This window comes from Malaclemys terrapin, chromosome 3 (assembly GCF_027887155.1).
Source record: "Malaclemys terrapin pileata isolate rMalTer1 chromosome 3, rMalTer1.hap1, whole genome shotgun sequence".
Lineage (NCBI taxonomy): Eukaryota > Metazoa > Chordata > Testudines > Emydidae > Malaclemys > Malaclemys terrapin.
In genome coordinates this window covers 60,041,645-60,062,307 of record NC_071507.1, presented here as the reverse complement: position 1 = coordinate 60,062,307, position 20,663 = coordinate 60,041,645, and the positions used below count along the sequence as shown (strand labels likewise).

The 20,663-nt window shown below is 44.0% G+C and overlaps 1 protein-coding gene across 1 annotated transcript in view; it reads right to left on the bottom strand.

The window, feature by feature from the left end:
- KCNK5 (potassium two pore domain channel subfamily K member 5) overlaps window positions 1–20,663 on the bottom strand; it is a 56,965-nt gene that overhangs the window by 2,168 nt on the left and 34,134 nt on the right. Inside the window, exons 2-4 of the mRNA XM_054023867.1 lie at window positions 2,893–3,004; window positions 1,456–1,622; window positions 196–364 (exon numbers count right to left, since the gene is read on the bottom strand). Of these exons, the coding sequence (XP_053879842.1) occupies window positions 196–364; window positions 1,456–1,622; window positions 2,893–3,004 (448 nt within the window). The remainder of the gene's footprint in view (window positions 1–195; window positions 365–1,455; window positions 1,623–2,892; window positions 3,005–20,663) is intronic.

Below are 20,663 nucleotides of genomic sequence, written 5' to 3'. Positions count from 1 at the left end.
TTGAGAAGTTGCAGGGCTAGCTCCAGAGTCTCTTGGAGTAGTGCTGATCTTTAATAAAAGCTTCAGTAATGCAAAAGCCTCCAGACGCACCCAGACCTCAGGAAGTTGAACACACACACCAGAGCACTGACATTTACACTGAAGACAGACACACCTCAGGCAATATACAAATAATAAAATAGGGAGTAAACTGACCAGCAACAAAGTCTCCAAATCCTATAGTGGTGATTGTGATGAATGAGAAATAGAGACCTTCAACGTAGTCCCAGCCTTCAGTCACCATAAAGACAAAGGGAGGAATGACCAGATGGACTAAGACTCCCCAGACAATGAAAATAGCTGTGCATGTAATTTGTGCCTTTCGCTGTGAAGGATAAAGAAAAAAATAATAATTCAGAAACACAAAAGTCAAGTTTTCTTCCACCTCAGTGCATTTTACAGTGTGTCCATAAATGTTAGCCCGAATGCTGAAGTCCATGAGCATATCACCAACCCCGCACAGTGGCTGCTGAAGCAAAAGATAAGGAGTGTTCTGGTAGTAAGGAAGGGGGTTGCAAAAGGCTAGTGGAGGTAGGGGCACAGTTGACAGAAGAGGAGCAAGTGATCAGTGAAGGAGCACTATGGGATTGACAGGAGATAGCACTGGAGGGTTCAAGAGAAAAAGGAGAGCCAGGGCATGTTACATGAATTAAACATGCAGTATTCTGAATTCCTAGGCTTCAGTTCTATCAAAGGGTTTGGGGAACTACACAAGCCACTCAAGCTGCACTAAGGTATAGGTGACACCACTAACATCTTTGAGAGAACAACAGCGCTGTAATCCATATCAGCCTATTAATTCTCTATAGGCAAAACTCATTCTGATACAGAGAGGCAGAACGTGGCCCCCATAGCACTTAAGCTCTGTGCTGGAGAGATGGGATGTTGTGGCTGGAGTAGCCATAAAAGAGTGATCACCATACACACTGCAATTCATGGCACATGTGGAGAGAATTTTAGCACTTTCCTTCCCATTCTCCCCCAATGCCTTCACAAAACCCATTTACCTGCCTGTGTACATACATGTATTTCACCCTCAATAGTTTCCTGAACCTGCTTGGTTTTACTGCATTAACATTCAGTTATGTATACCGATTATACACATTTTTGTAACACTTTTGTAAATGTCTCCATAGTGACTATGATATTATCAAATGTTTGTATTGCCATATAACCTAGAGGGCCCAATCAGGGCCCCATTGTGCTGTACAAACTCCAGTGGTCACGGATCCTGCCTCTTACAAATTTACAACAGGGCTGAGTCCTTTTCTCAGTTCAATCCATGTAATCCCATTGCAGAATATGGGCCTTAAAAGCCAAGTACACTACCCTGATTAGCAGAGAGCTGAAGAACTAGAAGTTCAAGTCACACACCAACCACACCCTGCAGGAGGAAAAACAAGCAGAAATCCATACCAGGCTTACTCCTCGCTTTGTTAGGAACTGGCCCAGTCTCTTGGCACGCCCACCAAAGAACTTCCCCAAAGCACTGATCCATGTCAAGCAGAGAGGAACTCCGAAAAGCCCATAAAATATGCAGAAGACACGTCCAGCGGGTGTCTTAGGAGCAACATTTCCATAGCCTGAAAGAGATAAAAGACCATTTTCACAGATGCCAATTCAAGGCAGTTCAGCATATACATAGGGAGTTGTTCCCTGACATCTGCTGTACGAGAAGCCCCAGGTAAGACGAACATCTACGCCTTGCCCTGGTATTTCTGCAGATAAAGGAAGCCTGGTAGTGAAGAAGTGGAGGAAAAGTTGTGATAGAGCAAGCTGCCTTGGTCAGGGCTTTGGCCCTCTGATAGCAACTGAGGTGAGCAGATATTCTGAGCACAGTCCCAGGAAGGACAACTAGTCCGATTTCTAACCCTCTGCTAGAATTTTCTTGTTTAAACCAGTTTTTGCTTTCTTGAACTTTTTACTGCAAGTTAAAGAACAATTAAGTCTTTTTTTTTTTTTCAAAAGGTTTTTAAGAATAGTAACAAGCAGAACACGATGCTGTATTTGGTTTCGCAGTAAGGTTTCCATCTCCCCTGGTCAATTTGTGTTTGCAAACACTGTGTGTGTTCCTTGTCAGAACAAAAACAACAAACAGTGCCCCTGATGTTTTCCTGCATCTTGCAGGGTTCTCTGGACATATCAGCAAAGACCTTCTGCAAAAGCAAAGGCAGATTTTTGCAAAAGGGTAGTAGCTGATTTTGCAAGTCCTGCAGCAGTCTGTCTGCATATCTGAGATGAGGAATAAGCCTTACAGTGCAATAGGATTCCACACGAACACATCAGCAGTGAGATTAAGGAGAGTTCATCAATTCTGCCCAGGTTTCTCCAAGAAATACAGGAGACAAACAGGAAGGCCTTCTGATCTGTCTCTTACACTAATGACAATGCATTTATCGACAGCTTGTTTGGGAGTGTGTGGGATTGTATGGGATAGGAGAGTTCCACACATGCATGAGATTTTGTGAATGTGCCAAGCCCCAAAGAATATTCCTTTAAGTTAAAGGCAACACTCTATGCTAAATTTATATCACACAGACTTACAAGCGTAAGCCTTGATGTGAACTAAGAACATATTAATCCCACCTTGTCAGCACACAGGATTGTAACTACTCTGAAATACATAATAGAAATGTTTCCCTTGCTAAGATTTGAGTTCTGTGGACACAGAAACTGAAAAACTGTCATCGCCTCACCAAATGTGTCTTAACGATACATTTTCTAAGGTTTTTATTGATTTGTATACACTTCCTGTAAGCCTTTATCTTCCTTCAGTGGACAGCCAGTTGGACAAGAGAGGGTACCAGCCCATTGGACTTAAAGGCTAGGAGACTTTACATGCTAAATACCCACCGATTGTTGTGATTACTGTAGCAGCAAAGATGACAGCATTAGGCCAATTCCAGTTGTTGAAGGTGTTGTTCCCAGTGATTGCAACCCCTTGCCCGGCAGCATCTGACACCACCTACAAGGAAACAATTTATAGATAAAATCATCTGGACATAATGCCCAACACGAAGCATGAAGTAGAAAGTTATACCCGTCAAGACTTCCCCTTAGTTCAACCTTGAAAAATGGTAATGAAATTTTACTGGACACCAGGCACAAAGTTTACTCACACATCCTTGCTAAGACTGGGGGAAGGGGGAAAGAAGGAAACACAACCAACCATATGAATGGCCATAGTGGGTCAGACCAATGGTCCATCTAGCCCAGTATCCTGTCTTCCGACAGTGGCCAATGCCAGGTGTTTCAGAGGGAATGAACAGAACAGGCAATCAAGTGATCCATCCCGTCACCCATTCCCAGCTTCTGGAAAACAGAAGCATGGTTTTGCATCCCTGCCCATCCTGGCTAATAGTCATTGATGGATCTATCCCCCATGAACTTATCTAGTTCTTTTCTGAACACTATTATAATCTTGGCCTTCACAACATCCTCTGGCAAAGAGTTTCACAGGTTGACTGTGTGTTGTGTGAATAAATGTTTCCTTTTGTTTAAATCTGCTGTCTATTAATTTCATTGGGTGACCACTAGTAGTTCTGTTATGAGGAGTAAATAACACTTCCTTATTCACTTTCTCTATACCAGTCATGATTTTATAGACCTCTATCCTCTCCCCGCTTAGTCGTCTCTTTTCCAAGCTGAAGAGTCCTAGTCTTATTAGTCTCTCCTCAGATGGAAGCTGTTCCTTACCCCAATCATTTTTGTTGCCCTTTTCTGTACCTTTTCCAATTCCAATATATCTTTTTTGAGATGGGGCAACCAGAACTGCAGACAGTATTCAAGGTATGGGCATACCATGGATTTATATAGAGGGAATATGATATTTTCTGTATTATTATCTATCCCTTTCCTAATTCCCAACATTCTATTCATTTTTTTGACTGCTGCTGCACATTGAGTGGATGTTTTCAGAGAACTATCCACAATGATTCCAAGATCTTCCTTGAGTGGTAACAGCTAATTTATACCCCATCATTTTATATGTATAGTTGGGATTATGTTTTCCAATGTGCATTACTTTGCATTTATCAACACTGAATTTCATTTGCCATTTTGTTGCCCAGTCACCCAGTTTTGACAGATCCTTTTGTAGCTCTTCACAGTCTGCCTGGGATTTAACTATGTTGAGTAGTTTTGTATCATCTGCAAATTTTGCCACCCCAGTGTTTACCTCTTTTCCCTGATCATTTATGAATACGTTGAACAGTACTGGTCCCAGTACAGACCCCTGGGGGACACCACTATTTCTCTCTCTCCATTTGAAGGGGGGGGCAGGGCTGCGCATTCCAGCGGATCAAAGCAAGTTCAATATAATGCGGTTTCACCTATAACGCGGTAAGATTTTTTGGCTTCTGAGGACAGCGTTATATCGAGGTAGAGGTGTAGTTTCAACCAATTTGCCTGGTACTGAAGTTAGGCCTACCGGCCTATAATTGCTGGGATCACCTCTGGAGCCTTTTTTAATAATTGGCATCACATTAGCTATCCCCCAGTCATCTGGTACAAAAGCGATTATAAATGACAGGTTATATACCATAGGTTAGTAGTTCTGCATTTTCACATTTGAGTTCCTTCAGAACTCTTGGTGAATACCATTTGGTTCTGATGATTTATCACTGTTTATCAATTTTTTCCAAAATCTCCTCTAATGACACCTCAATCTGGAACAGTTCCTCAGATTTCCCCAACCCACTAATGAAAATTTTCTTGCCTATTTAAACGTTTCTCCACACAAGTAGAGTTTTGCAAAACTGCAGCAGTGTTTAAACAGGTTTACTTGGGAATAAGCTATGGCTAGAGTTACATGGTTCCCCAAGCAGCTCATGAGCCAACTCCCACATTATGTTGGTGAAGTAGCATTCAGCTGGCGTCTAACAGCTACTGAATATGGTTTAGTGGGGACATTCTGCAAAACAGTCAATCAAATTGTAAAACTTTCGAACATTGTTACAAGGCCTAGAGTAGCTTGGACATGAACAGGGCCTAATGGAATCCTTTGGCCAAGCTACACAAATGCAAACACAAAAAAGCACAGACGAGTCCTATTTCACCTGCTGTCCCTGGCAAAGGCTGACGAGCCAGCACAAAACTGGGCTCCTTTTGGTTTGTTTTCCTTTGCTTAACTTTTCCAAGTTATTTCATGCTATCCGGTCTCTAGTTTCTTGAATCAGCCCTGCTTCTCATTCAGCTTTCTTTCTCATAACATGTCTTTGTATTAACTGAGCTTATTTGAATGCTAAATGTTTGTTTATAATATTTTGTGGTGGGGTCAATATTTTTGCTTTGCAGAGCTAGCAAATCAAAAGCCTAGCAAATCATCAGCGCAGGCCTAGACGGCACTGAAGATTCATGAAGAATCCTCACATTTGTGGGGACGATCTTTGGAGGTATTTTAGCCTAGTCCAGCGTTTCCCAAACTGAACCACAGGGAGGTTGCACTGGAAACAACACCTAAGCCCAGTGGCAACAGATAATTTGTATAGAAGTTTATAAAGTTTTAATTAATTAATGCATCTGATCACAGTTCTGATATATACTTGAACCTTCCTCACTAGAAATAGTTGGTTACTCAGTTCACTCTTATGCCCTGTCTACTCTAGCGAGCTTACAGCAGAAACAGCTGTACCAGTATAGCTGCGCTGCTGTAAGATCACTTATGTAGCCACTCTATGCCGACGGGAGAGAGCTCTCCTGTCAACATAGTGCTGTCCACTTCCACAGCACTTCTGTTGGTGTAACTTATGTCACTCAGGGGTGTGTTTTTTCACACCGCTGAGCAACATAAATTATACCAACGAAAGTGGTAGTGTAGATATGGCCTTCGGATAGGTCTTCACTAGACTTTTGATTGCAATTAATTCGAGGTAGTTAACACAGTTGGAAAAGCTGGCACGAATTCTCCCCACACATTTGATCCTGACTATCAATGTTTGTTCTTTACCCTTAATTGGTAATTAGCTCAATTAATTAATTCAAAAGTCTAGTGAAGACAAGCCCTTAATAGAAATCCATAACTGATTAGTTAGTCCTCACTCTTCAATCCACACACCTACCCTTCTGACCTTGCCAATGTGGATCAGATACTGTACTTAGCACAGAGACCCAAACCCAATTAATAAACACACAGCACTAATTAAATATAATAAAACCCAGGTTATTTAATTTTGAGCCCTAATACATACAACTACCCTTCCTACAACAACATTGTCCTCAAAGTGCATTTATTGGGTATGTGGTGGAGAAACACCATTTAAAAAAAAAATTTAAATGCATGTCACTATTGGAGCCCATTTAGAGATAAGAAGAAGGGAGCTTTGGAATCTGGATGAAGGAACTACAGAGCTCTCTACTGGGGAAGCTTGTGTACAATATTTGTTGTAGGCTAAAGGCTATAGCTAGAGGCGCAGGTAGAAAATGGGCCTGGCCTGCTGAGGACTGTTATCAGTTGATAGAAACAACAAAGATGGGTGTTGCTGTAGGCAGATTTGTTGAAGCCATAAGTGCCCCTAGAAGGGGCAGGTGTTCTAGACACAGCAAAGCTGGGGGAAGAAAGCTTCCATTAACCTAGTTACTGAGGCCGGAGTTCCTACAGTGATAGACAAACCTGTTCTTTCATTGTAGGAAGTATTTGCGCTATGGTGCCACAGTTAAGCTGCTTAGCCCACACTATAGACATGGCCTAAGTCTTTCAATTGCAGCAGCCAAGCAGGTCATACGAAATAGAAATACAGAGCCGAATGCCAGCTGACAGCCCATACGCTATGCATAGGCATGCTGAGCAGGAAGGAAATGAGAAAACGAAGGCCTACCTGAGACAGTTGCACTGGTATAAACTAGGGTTACCATACCTCCGTATTTTCCCGGACATGTCTGGCTTTTTAGTTCTTAAATCGCCTTCCGGGAGGAATTTTTAAATATTTAAAAACGTTCGGGAAAATACAGACGTATGGTAACCCGAAGTCCAAAGTCCCGGGGCTGGCGGCGCTTCCTGGGGAGGCTCCCAGCACCCACCCGTGGGCAGGAGCCTGCAGTGTGGGCGGACCCTAGGCACAGAGATGGAGGGGGTCTCCACATGCTGCACCGGCTCCCTCCTGCCCAATCAGAGCCGTGGGGGCAGGAAAAGTGCCAATGAGAGCTGCCGGAGCCGCGGAGCAGGGCTTGCGGCGCGCAGAGAGTCCTCCCTCCGCCGCCCCCCTGACTCATCCCCAGGAGCCAGAGGAAACTGCCGGATGCTTCCCGGGAACCACCCCAGGTAAGCACCACCGGAACTCCCCACCTCGCCCCGCAGCAGGTCCCTCTGGCTCTTAGGTTCGGGTTGGGGGTGGGGTGGGGAAGGAGGCTCTCTGCATGCTGCTGGCGCCTGCAAGTCCTGCTCCACGGCTCCGGCAGCTCCCATTGGTGCTTTTCCTGGCCAATGGGAGCCACAGAGCTTGTGCTTGTGGCCGGCGCAGCACGTGGAGACCTCTCGGCTGCCGCTGACCCTAGGAGCCAGAGGGACCTGTGGCAGGAGGGGTGAGTAGGTGAGCGGGGCGGGGTGAAGAGGCGAGTGGCGAGGGACCCAGCGGCAGGTGGGCAGACGGGGGTGAGAAGGCAAGAAGCGGTGAGTCAGCGGCAGGCAGGGGTTCTTGGGGCGGGCATGGGGGTTTCTGGCAGGGGAGTGAGGAGGTGAGTGGCAGGAGGCGAGCAGTGGATGGGGGACTGATGCAGCAAGCCAGCGGCGGACCAGGGGGTGAGGAGGGGTACGGTGGCTGGGCTGAGCAGGGAGGGGGCAGGACCTGGGGGCAGAGTGGGGGCGGAGCGTGGGTGGACTGTGGGCGGGGCCGATACCCCCTGTGGAGGAGTGTCCTCTTTTTTGAATGTTCAAATATGGTAACCCTAGTATAAACTAAGGTGTCAGTTTAAACCAATGTAGTTAAACTGCGTGCGTGGACACTTCTTTGATGCAAGAATGGCGTTTCTGTTTAGTTTAAGTCAGTTGGGAATAGGTTTAAGTTGAAGTGAAATAAGCTGATATGCACCAAGATCAGCGAATGTCCATACAAGGCTTTGTACGAGTTAAAGTTCAACAAGTGCGCTTTCTCTATGTAGACAAAACCTCAGTGAAATCCCAAAATGAGGAAACCCTTGGGACAGATGAACAATTGCTTACACAACCCTCTGATCTCTTTTTTTTGGGGGGGGGGGGGCAGGGAGGGAAGGGGAGGGAATCCGCGAGACCAGCAGACTTCCTGCAGGCATGCCGCCGAAGCCTGTCTGACTGCCGCCCTCGCAGGGACCAGCAGGGCGCCCCCCGCGGCTTGCTGCCCCAGGCATGCAACTTGGAGTGCTGGTGCCTGGAGCCGCCGCTGATCATACCAGCATGAAATAAAAACAAAGAGCTGAAAAAATAAGTTAATTTTGGTGCAGGGGGAAAAATATGTAGCAGTTTTCTAAGCAGAGTGCAACTTCTTGACCATTTGGAAACAATTATGTCTTTTTGACATCAGCAGAGAATTCAAGCGGACACCAATACCATTAAACAGCAAATAAACTTCTGCACAAAGTGTGTTAGGCTGCTAAAATCTTTTTGAATTCAAATAGATTGTGTCAGACATCGCCATCTTTGCCATTCCCCACTCAAATATACAATTTCCTAAACTCCTGGAGTTATTACTAGAATCCAAGAAAGGGAAGAAACTAATACATCTTTCAATGATATCAACTGGAATATGAACTTGAAGGCAAAAGATCATTCCGACATAATCAAGGTGACAAAGTTCTCTCTCTTTTTCCAACGTACTTCCCCAGGATAAAATAATGCTCCAATGCAGCTTCAGGTTTCCTTCAAGGACATCTTTACTGTTAACTATTAATGACCAACTTGACTGAGAATTTACCGAAGGTCAAAGTGCCAGTCCAATAACTTTCTCCCCTCTGCCCAAGGCTGCGTATACAGGAGGTTATCCAGGCTAATGTTTAAAGAGTTTTAGACACATGTTCCACTTAGATTGTCCATCAAAATAAGGATATGACTGTAAACAAGAACAAAAGAGCACTAAAAAAAAAAAAGAAAAAAAACAGAAAAAATTAGTTTGCAGGAAGATAAAAGAGTAAGAAAAAACAGATATTATGGATGGATAGATGGATCTCTCTCCCGACATCTTCCTTTTCTGGTAGTATGGAAAGGGGAGGAAAGAAAGCTTAGATAGCAAAACAAGAATGTGTAAGAAGGCTGAGCCTTTCCAAACAACCAAACCATACACGCATATACTTTGGCTGTGCCTACATCAGCATTTTCCCTTCAAATTTCCCATCACCACAATATCAGCACAGCTCCAGTGCTAGCAAAGATGAGTGTGTCACTAAAGACAAGCCACCTGTATTTTAACTTTCTGGCTGTCTGATTATGCTCAGAGCAGGTCTTTAAGGCGGTTCAAAGGCAGCCGGCGGGTCTGTCTCAACTATTGCCAGACCTGCTGTTAGTGCAGTGGTCAGAAATTTGAATAAAAATGGTATTGCAGACAAGACCTTTGGGTCAGTGTAAAGGGGACAAAGGAGAGCATGCACCCAGCCCTCCGAGAAAACAGCAAGAGAATGGTGGGGGCCTGGATGAAGAACACAACTGTCGAATGACAAGCAAACTTGGCCACAGTACCCCCCAGGCTTGTCTATGCCATTAATCAAAGGCACCCGACCATGTTAAATTACAACTATGCAAACAGTTGGGCCCTGCCTGTGTGAATAGGAGTGAGCCATACCATAGCCAGATATACAAAAAGCATGCCGCTTTAGCCCCAGTTTTTAAACTTTTAAAAAAAGTAGACTTTTACATTTTGTCTGTGCAAATAAACCTGTACCTGGTCCATGGCTTCCCCCTCCCCTTTTTAAACAAACCAAACCAAAAACATGTAACATAGTTATGGTCACATCCACAGCAATAAGATGCAACTTTGTTAAACAAATGTGGTCAATTTTGCAACACAGCAGGCCTCTACAACCACAGAATACCATTCAGGAGCAAAAGGGTCCTTTATTTTAGGAAAGTCTGGTCGCATATACATTAGGGGGAAAAAATCCACATTACATCTCCCCTCACAAGGGAGAAAAAAAAATTGACAATGGTCACACACTGTCTCCTGTTTAGACACCTGCAGTGATTTTCTGGCTCATCTCCCATCCAGGTAAGCTCTTTAATTGGAGTGTTATGGCTGTAACTAGCACAGCATTATCTGAAGATAAGTCAGTACATTCAAAATTTTAATCTGCCCAGATAAGGCAGAAGAATGAGATGTACATAAAAAAATCTGCTTTGTTACAGCAGCAACAGGTTTTGGCCAGGTAATGCCTGTTATCGCTCTGTCCTTTGGCACAAGGCTGATTGAATGTCAGTGCAAGTAGAACACCCTCTAAGAAATACTACAGTAAGAGTTAAGGAATACGAGAGGGTTGTATGAACCATATGAACCAGTCCCCATTAACCCTTTAGGAATCATCGCTTTTTTTTATTTTTATTTTTTTAAAGTAAACTTGTATATGTTTGGAAAGGAATGGCTGGGCCAGGTTACATAAGCAACAGAAAAGGAGATTTCCTGTGCATTAGCCAGGCAAGAGAGCTGAACATGGTAGGTAACTACAGGGATGCTACAAGCCAGAATAGTTCACCCTGCCCAACAGGCACTTTATCTCTGTCTGGAAAGGACAGCAAGAAATCACTTGGCCCAAAGATTAGATCCCCCTTTAGATTAGCTGCATTTCCTCTCTTCCCATAAACCTAGTCAAGTCATGCTGGCAGATTTGATCAAACAAGCCAGTGGCAGTTGCATAGATAATCTCTGCACATCCTTTCCTACATTTACCCATTAAATTCAGTGGCCTTTAACTTGCAATTTGTTTTCTGTTGTACTCCAACAAAACAATTCTACAAGTTTCCCAGTTTCTGACTTTCATGGCATTTTAAAACTTTGCAGTGTGAACAATGATCTTGTCCTAATATGAAATAATTCTCTTTAGTCAGAGCGGGCCAGAGTAACCGAATCCTGTAAGCCTAGAATCAGCGCAGTCAGCTTTCATTATACTCTCACCCTGGCAGCACCATATTTACTCTATATGCCACAGTGGTCAGTACTGAATACTGCATTTGACAGCACACTCTATTGGTTAAAGCAGTGGTTGTGATGTGCCCTGTCAGTAGCCCTTTGCTCTGTCCCCTGCTCTGACCCAAACACTGAATGACCTTGGAAACGCTGGCTTTGTCGACACCGGAACTTTGTAGGCAAAAAACTTTTGTTGTTCGGGGGCATTAAAGAAAAGCACCGGTGTGAACAATGCTTTGTTGGCAGGAGCGCTCTCCTGCCAACAAAGCTGCTGCAGCTCATTGCGGGGTGGAAGTTTTTTTTGGTCGGCAGAAGAGCTCTCTCCTGCCTACAAACAGCAGCTACACTGCGTGCCTTGTAGTGGCACGGCTGTAGCAGCACATCTGTGTCGCTAAAAGGCGCATAGTATAGACAAAGCTTTACTTCACTTCTCAATACCTTACATATTCCTCATCTGTGAAAATGAGAACAGCCCACAGTGGTGTTCCAAGGGGTTACAGGTTTTCAAAGTGCTTTAGAGACCCTCCAGTAAAAATATGCTAGACAAATGCAAAGCATAAGGTAAATGGAAACTAACTGATAATGTGTACAGTAACAGTATTGCTTCTTGGGATTGCATTCTATTCCTCAGCTGAAGTAGACTGTTTACCTCACAAACCCTCTGAAACATATGCTAAGCAGGCATCTAAAGATTTTTATGCCATCCTCAAATCCTTTTCCTGATCAACTACCTTCTACATAATACGCACTTAGTATTTGGCTCCTTTCCAGCAGACTCAGTTAATATTTACTGGCCCAAGTCACCAAAAAAGGCTCTGAATGCCCATAACCTGCTCATGTTTCTTTTCATTACTTGCTGTACCTCAGATTTTAACTAACATCTCATTTTTCATGCCTACATCCAGAGTCTTGAACATAAATTTAAAGATAGAAAACACTGTGGATCAGTTATCTAATCATGGGTACATGCAATACCAACAATTTAGCCAATCACAATAAAATGTCCAAAGGCATGGGGTTTGCATTTATAATCAGATGAAACTTTATACTGCCATTCCTCTTTCAGCAGTTTTTATTTTAACAGAATCCAGCAGCAACAGAGTGAAATAGCAGGAGACAAAATCGGCACTGCAGTCACGTCTTTGTTTTACTACATCCCATTTCAAGAGGGGAAGAGAGATCAAGTTAACAAATGAGGAAGGAGCCCCAGGGTGGAGGAAGAGCTAGATATGCTTGTACATATGCATCCACAGGGTAACAATGGCTCAGTCCAAGGGAAGAGAAGTCTCCACATGTACCTACTGAAAGAGAACTTACATCCCTCTTCTTTTTTGTCCCTGGTTGTCAGGGAAGTCTGTATAGTAAAAGCATTCATGTAGAGAGAATCTGAAGTGGGGTGCAATGGTAATGATGGAGCAGGCTATGGTGGAGGGAGTTACATTCGGGGGGAGGGGAGGAGTGGAGGGAATAAAATAAACTTACTTGGAAAGCACTTGCTCAGACCCCTCCAGAAAGTCCTATATTAATGCAGGTGAGCATATGCACATTCCCAAGACAATAAGAGACTCAATCCCAATGTGTAGGGCAAAGGAGGTGAAAGCAATTCATGTTGCATTATCTCCATATCCAGTCACCTAGAAACAGAGGCCTAGTCTATATTCAGAGTTGCACCAGTTTAACTCTAGGCGTTATTTATGGAATTTAATTAAAATAAAATCAATATAAACCAGATTATTAACCTAAATTAAACAGAATTAAGAGTGTCGGCACATGATTTTGCACAATTTGAACTACATTGGTTTAAAGACACACCTAACATTAAACCTTGCAACTACTGAATATGGGTAAGCCCAGAAACCAAGAGACAATATTAGAAGGCTGCAAAGCCCTTTGTATGCTAGTAAAGAAATGATAAGTCTTCGGCACTGAAAATAATCGGAGCTTAGATATTCAGCAGCTTGAATAGAATATGTTGACCTTTGCAATATTAAAGAAGAAACTGATTCACAGGTTCAGTTATTCACTAAGGCAATCTTCTTTTGGGAGATTCACAGTAAGTGTGAAGGAGTTTAGGCACATTACATATGATGGAATTAAAGTCTGAAGATTTCAACAAACCTTGAGTGTATCAGTACTGGCGGACAGCATTCCCCACTTGTCTGTAGCAGACAGAAATCATTGTGTTAGTTTTTAGCAATGAATGTTTCATTTTATGAACTCTCACAATCTAGCCTTTGCTGTGTGGCGTGCAGTACTACAAAAAAAAGGATTTAAAGCCAACAGAGCCCTTTTATGTACTGTGACCTGATACAGTATACAGGGTAAAATAAATATTCTCATCTGTAAACACTCTTGGGCTGGGGTGGAAGAGAAAGTGATTATCGGCTTTATCAAAGTGTAAACTTAGACATTAAACTGTTTTCTGCATTTTTCCTCTTGATTAAAAGGTTACAACAGCAGGTCTGTGTAGCAAAAATGCAAGAATGGTGGCAAAGGGGGAGATTATAGCTCATGATTTCAGGGACAGCTGAGAAAGCTGCAAAGGAAGGAATCAGAGCACATGTAGCAATGTACAAAACAGCTGCATCCTTTTAAGACTCTCCTTCTACTTTTGTATATTTCTCCCAGTCATTTGGTATGAGGTAAGTTGTTCATGGTATGTGTGTAATGTATGAATTCTCAGGAATACAGAACAACGACTCCTTCCAGATGGATCTAAATCAGCAGGAAAGCACACATTTTTGGTTACTGCCCATCCCAGTTTTCCATCTCCGACATAATGACAGTATCATAGTGATTGTTCACTTGGCCCCTCAATCCTCAGCTGCTTGAAACATGCTGGCACATGATCAGGGTCAGTGTGCACAGCCAAGCAAGCGAACCTTTCAGGAAGGCTCAGGCACTTGATAAAGTGTCTCTGGGACTCTGGAAATCAACAGGACTTAGGATGGTTGACCTTTCATTTCCCCTCTCTCTCTGCATTATCTGGGGCTGGAATATGATTTTGATGTTCGTCAGGATAACAGTCATGCCAGATGAGAAAAAAAATTTTTTTTTTTAGGAAAGTCCTGGGATTTCCTAGTTTGCTTTTGTGGGGAATGGTTTGTGACCTTTTTTTGTAGAAAGAAAAATAAGACAGGTTAACCACATTGTCTCAAGCTAACAAGCAACACCCTGAAGCCTTACAAACCTGTGAGTGTTTAACTGTCATTTATGATCTATGTAGAATGTAGTTAGGAGGAGTGTGGGGCAAAGCCTCCAGGATATGAGTCAGCAGCAGCATTCAATTGCACTTGCACGGGGGAAGGATGGTGAGTGATAAATCCAGTGAGAAAGAAATTCCAGTTTTTAAATAAGAGACATCCGTTGTCAGCACAAATTCAATTCCTGATCAACTGAGTGTGCTGTAAACAGATCCTCAGTTAGAGAAGATGCTTTGAAGGTGTCTCCTCCCAGCACTCGACTTCTAGGATATGCAGAGACCCTTGAATTCCTGTCGTAGTTTTATTCTTCCCCAAGAAGAACATTAGCAGGATCCCATCTAGCAGCAGCATATGATCATCGCATTGAATAGTTTATGACACAATGGGGCCAAAACCAGTAACAAACTGTTGAAATTTGCATGCAGAGGCTGCATTGTATTTCAATTAATCGGATGTCATCAAGATATAGGAATTAGGTGTTGAAAACTGCAAATAAGAATAAGTCTAATAAAACCATAGTCAACAATACCTGAATAACTAATTAGTAACACATATTTAATATCACTGGAGAGAGAGTTCCTCCTCCTTCACTAAGGGAAAAAAAATCCCAAAGAACAGGTGTTAGCTACACTGTTTACATTCCCAGATAACACATTTACACGTAGACCATACACATTTTTTTTTCTCTTGTAGTCATATACTGCCTTTAATAAAGGGCCGATTAAATGATATCGGCTAGCAACAATCATTTCAACAATTGTTTTAACTGATTTTTTTTTATCTTAATAGATTCCCAATGCAGGCCAAAAGCAAAGTTAACTAAGTTTCAATTGCTCTTTTCCCAGTCTTATTCAATGTATAGCTTTGTGTACTACAGTGGGACACTAACAGGATTTTACTTTAGGGTGCATCAAACATAATCCAGTCGTGTGTGTGTCAACATTTTAATGTACAATTCTGAAGTGTGCATGTGTGACCTGCTCAGCTTTCCTCAATCCTCAGAGGAAGGGGAATGTATTCTCTAAACAGGCGTCAAGTCAACATGATGTGACAAGTTTTAACAAGATGAGTGGCAACTTCCTGCTACCTTCACTAGCAATTCTTTTAAACAAACTACAGATATCTTTACAGGCAGAACATGAAGCTTTAATGAGCCCTTAGACGAGTCATATGCAATTTAGTTATCTAATATTTAACTCTTATCAAAATAAGATAAAAAATAAAAACAAAGAACTTTGGCTCCATGATACCCAACACCTATAAGTTGTTAAGCTAAGAAGCTGCTCCTTTTCCATTTGCCCAGTCAGTTTTTCGGCTTTTCATGCTAATTATGCAACAGTGCAGCTCTGCACATATATATTTGGAGGATCCAAGTTACGCTAGTTGTACTTATTGCTCCGAACTTTACTCTGGTCACAACCAGGACTTAAATCTGAGCAAATTTCTCCTTACCTCATAGAGCCTCCAGCACATATAGAGCCTCCAGCTTCATATAGAGCTGTCCCTGCCTCCGAGTCTGATATTTAAAGCATGCAAGTAAATACATGCCTGGTTGTTGCTTTGCATATTGGTTTTGAAAAAGGACAACAAATCAGATATGATGTGGGAGGTGGCAGGCCAAACTATTTTTCTGCTGTTTTTACAGCCTAGATCTACCAATTAATCGCTCAGTATCTTCAGAATTCCCTTTGGGTTTTTAGAAACCACTAATGGGGATTTTTTGTTCCTTTCCTTCCCAATTTCTACTCCTCACAGTACTGCTCTATCAGCAGACTGGCTAGTTTTGGAAGGAAGAGAACCCCTAACCAGCTTGCACTGCACAGGACTTTAGAACCAGTCAGGTTCCAAGGAAAGCAATCAAGCATAGATTAGGAGGGGAGACTAAGGATCAGTGCTAGAGGTTCTTCCAAAAATCACTGATTAGCCAGAAAAAAAAAACAAAAAAAAAAAACACCACACCATGGAACAGATTGTTCTAGCATAAATACATGAAGACCAAGATGACAAGTACAGCAAAGCATGTAAGATATTAAGACACCTAATGATGAGTTTTGATATGGCAAAAATATTCTTGCCTCAATGACTGCACCACCCACTCCTTGCCTTGAGGAAGGCCATGTTTAGTTCCAAAATAAAAATCAACATGGTTATCTAGAACAGGGGATTAAAAAAAGAAAAAAGAAAAAAAAGCCATGCTCTTGCAACACAAACATTAACATTATTGTGGCCCTGGTGAAGTTAGTTTCAGGGCTCTGTACAGGTGTGAAGAACAACTAAAGGAGATGACCAACAACTGACAAGGCTTTGAGTTTCAAGAGTATCTATTCTGGGTGCCCAAAACCACTATGATACATATCATAACTGGGCTAAGGGAGAGACAGATGTGAGTCAGTTGTCCAGGACTCCATCTTGCAGCCTCTGACTACATGAGCACTAGCCCCAGTAAAGTTACTGAAAGGGGTTCAGGATCAACCCCATACGGATATTGTTATTTGCATCTCCACTGAACTTTAGACCTGCTTGTGTAGTCTATAGACAACAAGCAGAAAACATAGGAAAGGAATCTCCTTTCAGTTCTACATCATTGTATTTGAAGAAAACTTTTGTTACTTCTTTGACTCTGACCAATACTAGCCATTTCTGGTTAATAAGTTACAGGTCATCCTTGAAGAGAATGACTTGTTCTGATAAGGGGTTGATTAACCCATCTTTTTAAGGATCACCTATTCTGGTTAAATTGTAAACCTCTGACAAGAAACAAATGAGCAACCTCTCTAGACAAGAGAAAGTGAATGTTCCTGGTTATTACTGAGATTCCTGTTCACAACACTGATTCTCTGTGACCTGTCAGGGGAAAATGGATAGGAGTTTGTTTGGTTGAATCCCTCTTCAGAAATCAAGTACAATGATGCAACACCATAAATACAAAAAAAAAAAAAACAGTGGATTAAGATTCTGCCTCTAGCCACTGTCTTTACTGCAGATGTCCCTGTTTCACAAGCGGAACAATCAAGTTCCTCTAACTGCAGCTGCTGGAACAGTCACAAATGAAATAATACGCTTGATACTCAGCACCCAGAACAGTTTCTGCTTTTAAAAATCCTCCCTCCCCCCAAAGCCATAATTTTTTTCTCCTTTCCATTGCTCATAAGACCCTCCCCACACCACAAAATTCTCATATAAACATACAGATAATTCATAGTGTGGTACAGAAGGGTCGAAAGCAGGGGTGGGGAAACTTTTTGGTCTGAGGTCCGCATCTGGGAATAGAAATTTTATGGCAGTCCATGAATGCTCACAAAATTGGGGTTGGGGTGAGGGAGGCGGTGAGGGCTCTGATTGGGGGTGTGGGCTCTGGGATGGGGTTGGGATGAGGAGTTTGGGGTGTAGGAGGGTGCTCTGGACTGGGGGTTGGAGGGTGGGGGGGGAATCAGGGCTGGGGTAGGGGGGTGGGGAGAGGCTCAGGGGTTAAGGCTCTGAGTGACTGGCGACTTCCGGAGTGGCGCATGTATGCGCTCTTATAAGGGGTGCCGCCAGCTCCCCCCACCCAACTTCCTTTTTGCCTGAACTCTGACAGAAGGGAAGGAGGGTGGGTCATGGAATGGACATGACAGCACATCTCGAAGAACAGCAGTTACAAAATGTTAGTAATTGTTTTTTTTCTTTGAGTGATTGCTCATGTCCGTTCCATTGTAGATGACTCCCAAGCAGTACCTCTGGAGGTGGGCAGAAGTTCGTGGACGTGTCGATTGCAAAACAGTTCTGCCGAATCCAGCATCATCTCTCGCCTGCTGGGTAATGGCGTAATGTGGTGAACGTGTGTACCAAAGACATCCTGGATAGGGACATGCGCCAGGAAGGCGCCGAAGAAGCCTGAGCCCCAGTAGAGTGAGCCTTCACAATTGGTGGAGGCGCAGCCTGCGCCAGCTCGTAACAAATGCAGATGCAGGTGGTGATCCAGTTTTAAGTCCTCTGAGAGGACACCGTAAGGCCCTTCATCCTGTCAGTGATCGCAATAAAGAGCTGAGTCTATCTGCAGAAGGGCTTGGTGTGCTCCAAGTAGAAAGCCAGGGCACGCCTGACATCTAGAGTGTGCAGGCGTCTTGCCTCGTTGGTCGTGTGAGACTTTGGACAGAACACTGGGAGGAAGATATCCTGGTGGACATGGACGTGCGACACCATCTTCAGCAGCAAGGCTGGATGGGGCCGCAGCTGAATCTTGACCTTGTAGAATACGGTATACGGGGGCTCCAAAGAGAGGGCTTTAATCTCGGAGACTCACCTTGCCTCAGTAATGACTACAAGGAATGCAATCTTCCAGGACAGGTGGGAAGGGGAACAAGAAGCCATCACGCTCACAGGTCCACCCTTTGAGCCTGGAGAAGACCAGGTTAAGGTCCCAGTGGGGAACTGGGCCCCAGATTGGCGGAAAGAGTCTTTCAAGGCCTTTCAGGACACTGATCATCTCATGTGAGAATACAGATGTACCCTGGATGCAGGGATGGAAAGCCGATATGGTAGCCAGATGCACCTTGATTGAGGAAAAGGTGAGGCCCTGGTGCTTCAAGTGAAGCAGGTAATCCAGGATGGACTGCAGGGATGTCTGGGTTGGGGAAAATATTCTACTCTGACGCCCAGCAGGAGAAAATGCTTCCACTTTGCCAGGTAAGTCTGGTGGAGGGCTTTTTGCTCTCCAAGAAAACCTGCTGTACCTAGTGCAGGCTTGTTCCTCTAGGTTCAGCCACACAGCATCCAAGCTGTGAGGTGGAGAAGGGCACGGTTCGGGTGCAAAGGCTGACCGTGATCCTGCAAGAGCAGGTCCAAGTGGCTGGGAAGTGGCCATGGGTCCGCGATAGCAAGGTCCATGAGCATGGTGAACCAATCCTGGTGCGACTATGCCGGGGCAATCATAATGTCCCGCACCTTGTCCCTCTTGATCTTCAAGAGAACCTTGCTGATGAGCGGAGTTGGTGGAAAGGCGTACATCAGGTCTCCTGACCAAAATAGGAGAAAGGCATCGGAAAGTGAGCTTCTGCCTAGACCTTGCAGAGAGCAGAACTGATGACGATTTCTGTTCTGTCTGGTGGCAAATAAGTCCACCTGCTGAGGTGATCTGCTAGCGTGTTCCAAACGCTGAGGAGGTGCAAGGTTTCCAGGTCGATTGCATGCTGAATACAGAAGTCCCATAGACGGAGGGCTTCTTGACACAGAGCCAACGAACGGGCTCCCCCATGCCTATTGACACAGAACATGGAGGCTGTGTTGTCTGTCAACACCTGCACCGCCCACCTGGACAGTTGGGGAAGGGTGACTCCACAAACCAGGTGGATGGCTCTGAGTTCTCTGATATTTATATGTAATGCAAGCTCCTCCCATGACCACGATCCCTGTGTCTGCAGTACACGGAGATGTGCTCCCCAGCCGAGGTCGGACACATCCAAAATCAGGGACACCATAGGTTGTGGGATCACGAACAGCACACCTTCCATTAATAGAGTTGGATCGGACCTCCACTACAGGGAGATAAGTATCTGTGATGGGATTGTGACAATCTTGTCAAGGTGATATACGGTCAGGCAATAGACCAACGTCAGCCACATCTGGAGCGAACGCAGACTGAGTCTAGTGTGATGGACAATGTACGTGCAAGCTGCCATGTGCTCCAATAGTCTGAGGCAAATCCGGGCAGCAGTTAGCGGATGGGCCGTGCTGCTGGTGATCAGATCTGCTATTGCCCTGAAGCTGGTCTCTGGCAGGAATGCTCTGGCTCGGATAGAGTCGAGTACTGCTCCAACAAATTCTATTCTTTGAACCAGGATTAATGTTGATTTTTGATCATTTATCAACAGGCCTAAAGCTTGGAAAGTGGCCCACAACTTCAACACTGCGTTGGACCTGGGACGGCCGTTGATGAGCCAGTCGCTGAGGTATGGGTAGATCTGGATACCTTGACGTCTGAGGTAGGCTGCTACCACCAACATGCACTTTATGAATAGCCTTGGTGCCGTTGCTAGGCCAAAGGGAAGCACCAAAGGAAAGGGTAGTGGGTGGTCCCAACTATGAAACGTAGGAACCATCGGTATTTCAGGGACACAGATATGTGAAAGTAGGCATCCTTCTGGTCGAGTGCAGCGTACCAGTCTCCCAGATCCAGGGAAGAAACGATGGAGGCCAGGGAGACCATGCAGAACTTCAACTTCTTGAGATACTTGTTGAGGTCCCGCAGGTCAAGGTTGGGGTGTAGATCCCCTTTCACCTTTGGGATCAAAAAACAGCAGGAGTACTTTCCCCTTAAATGCAAAGGGACTTCCTTTACTGTTCCTGCTTGTAGAAGGCCCTGCAC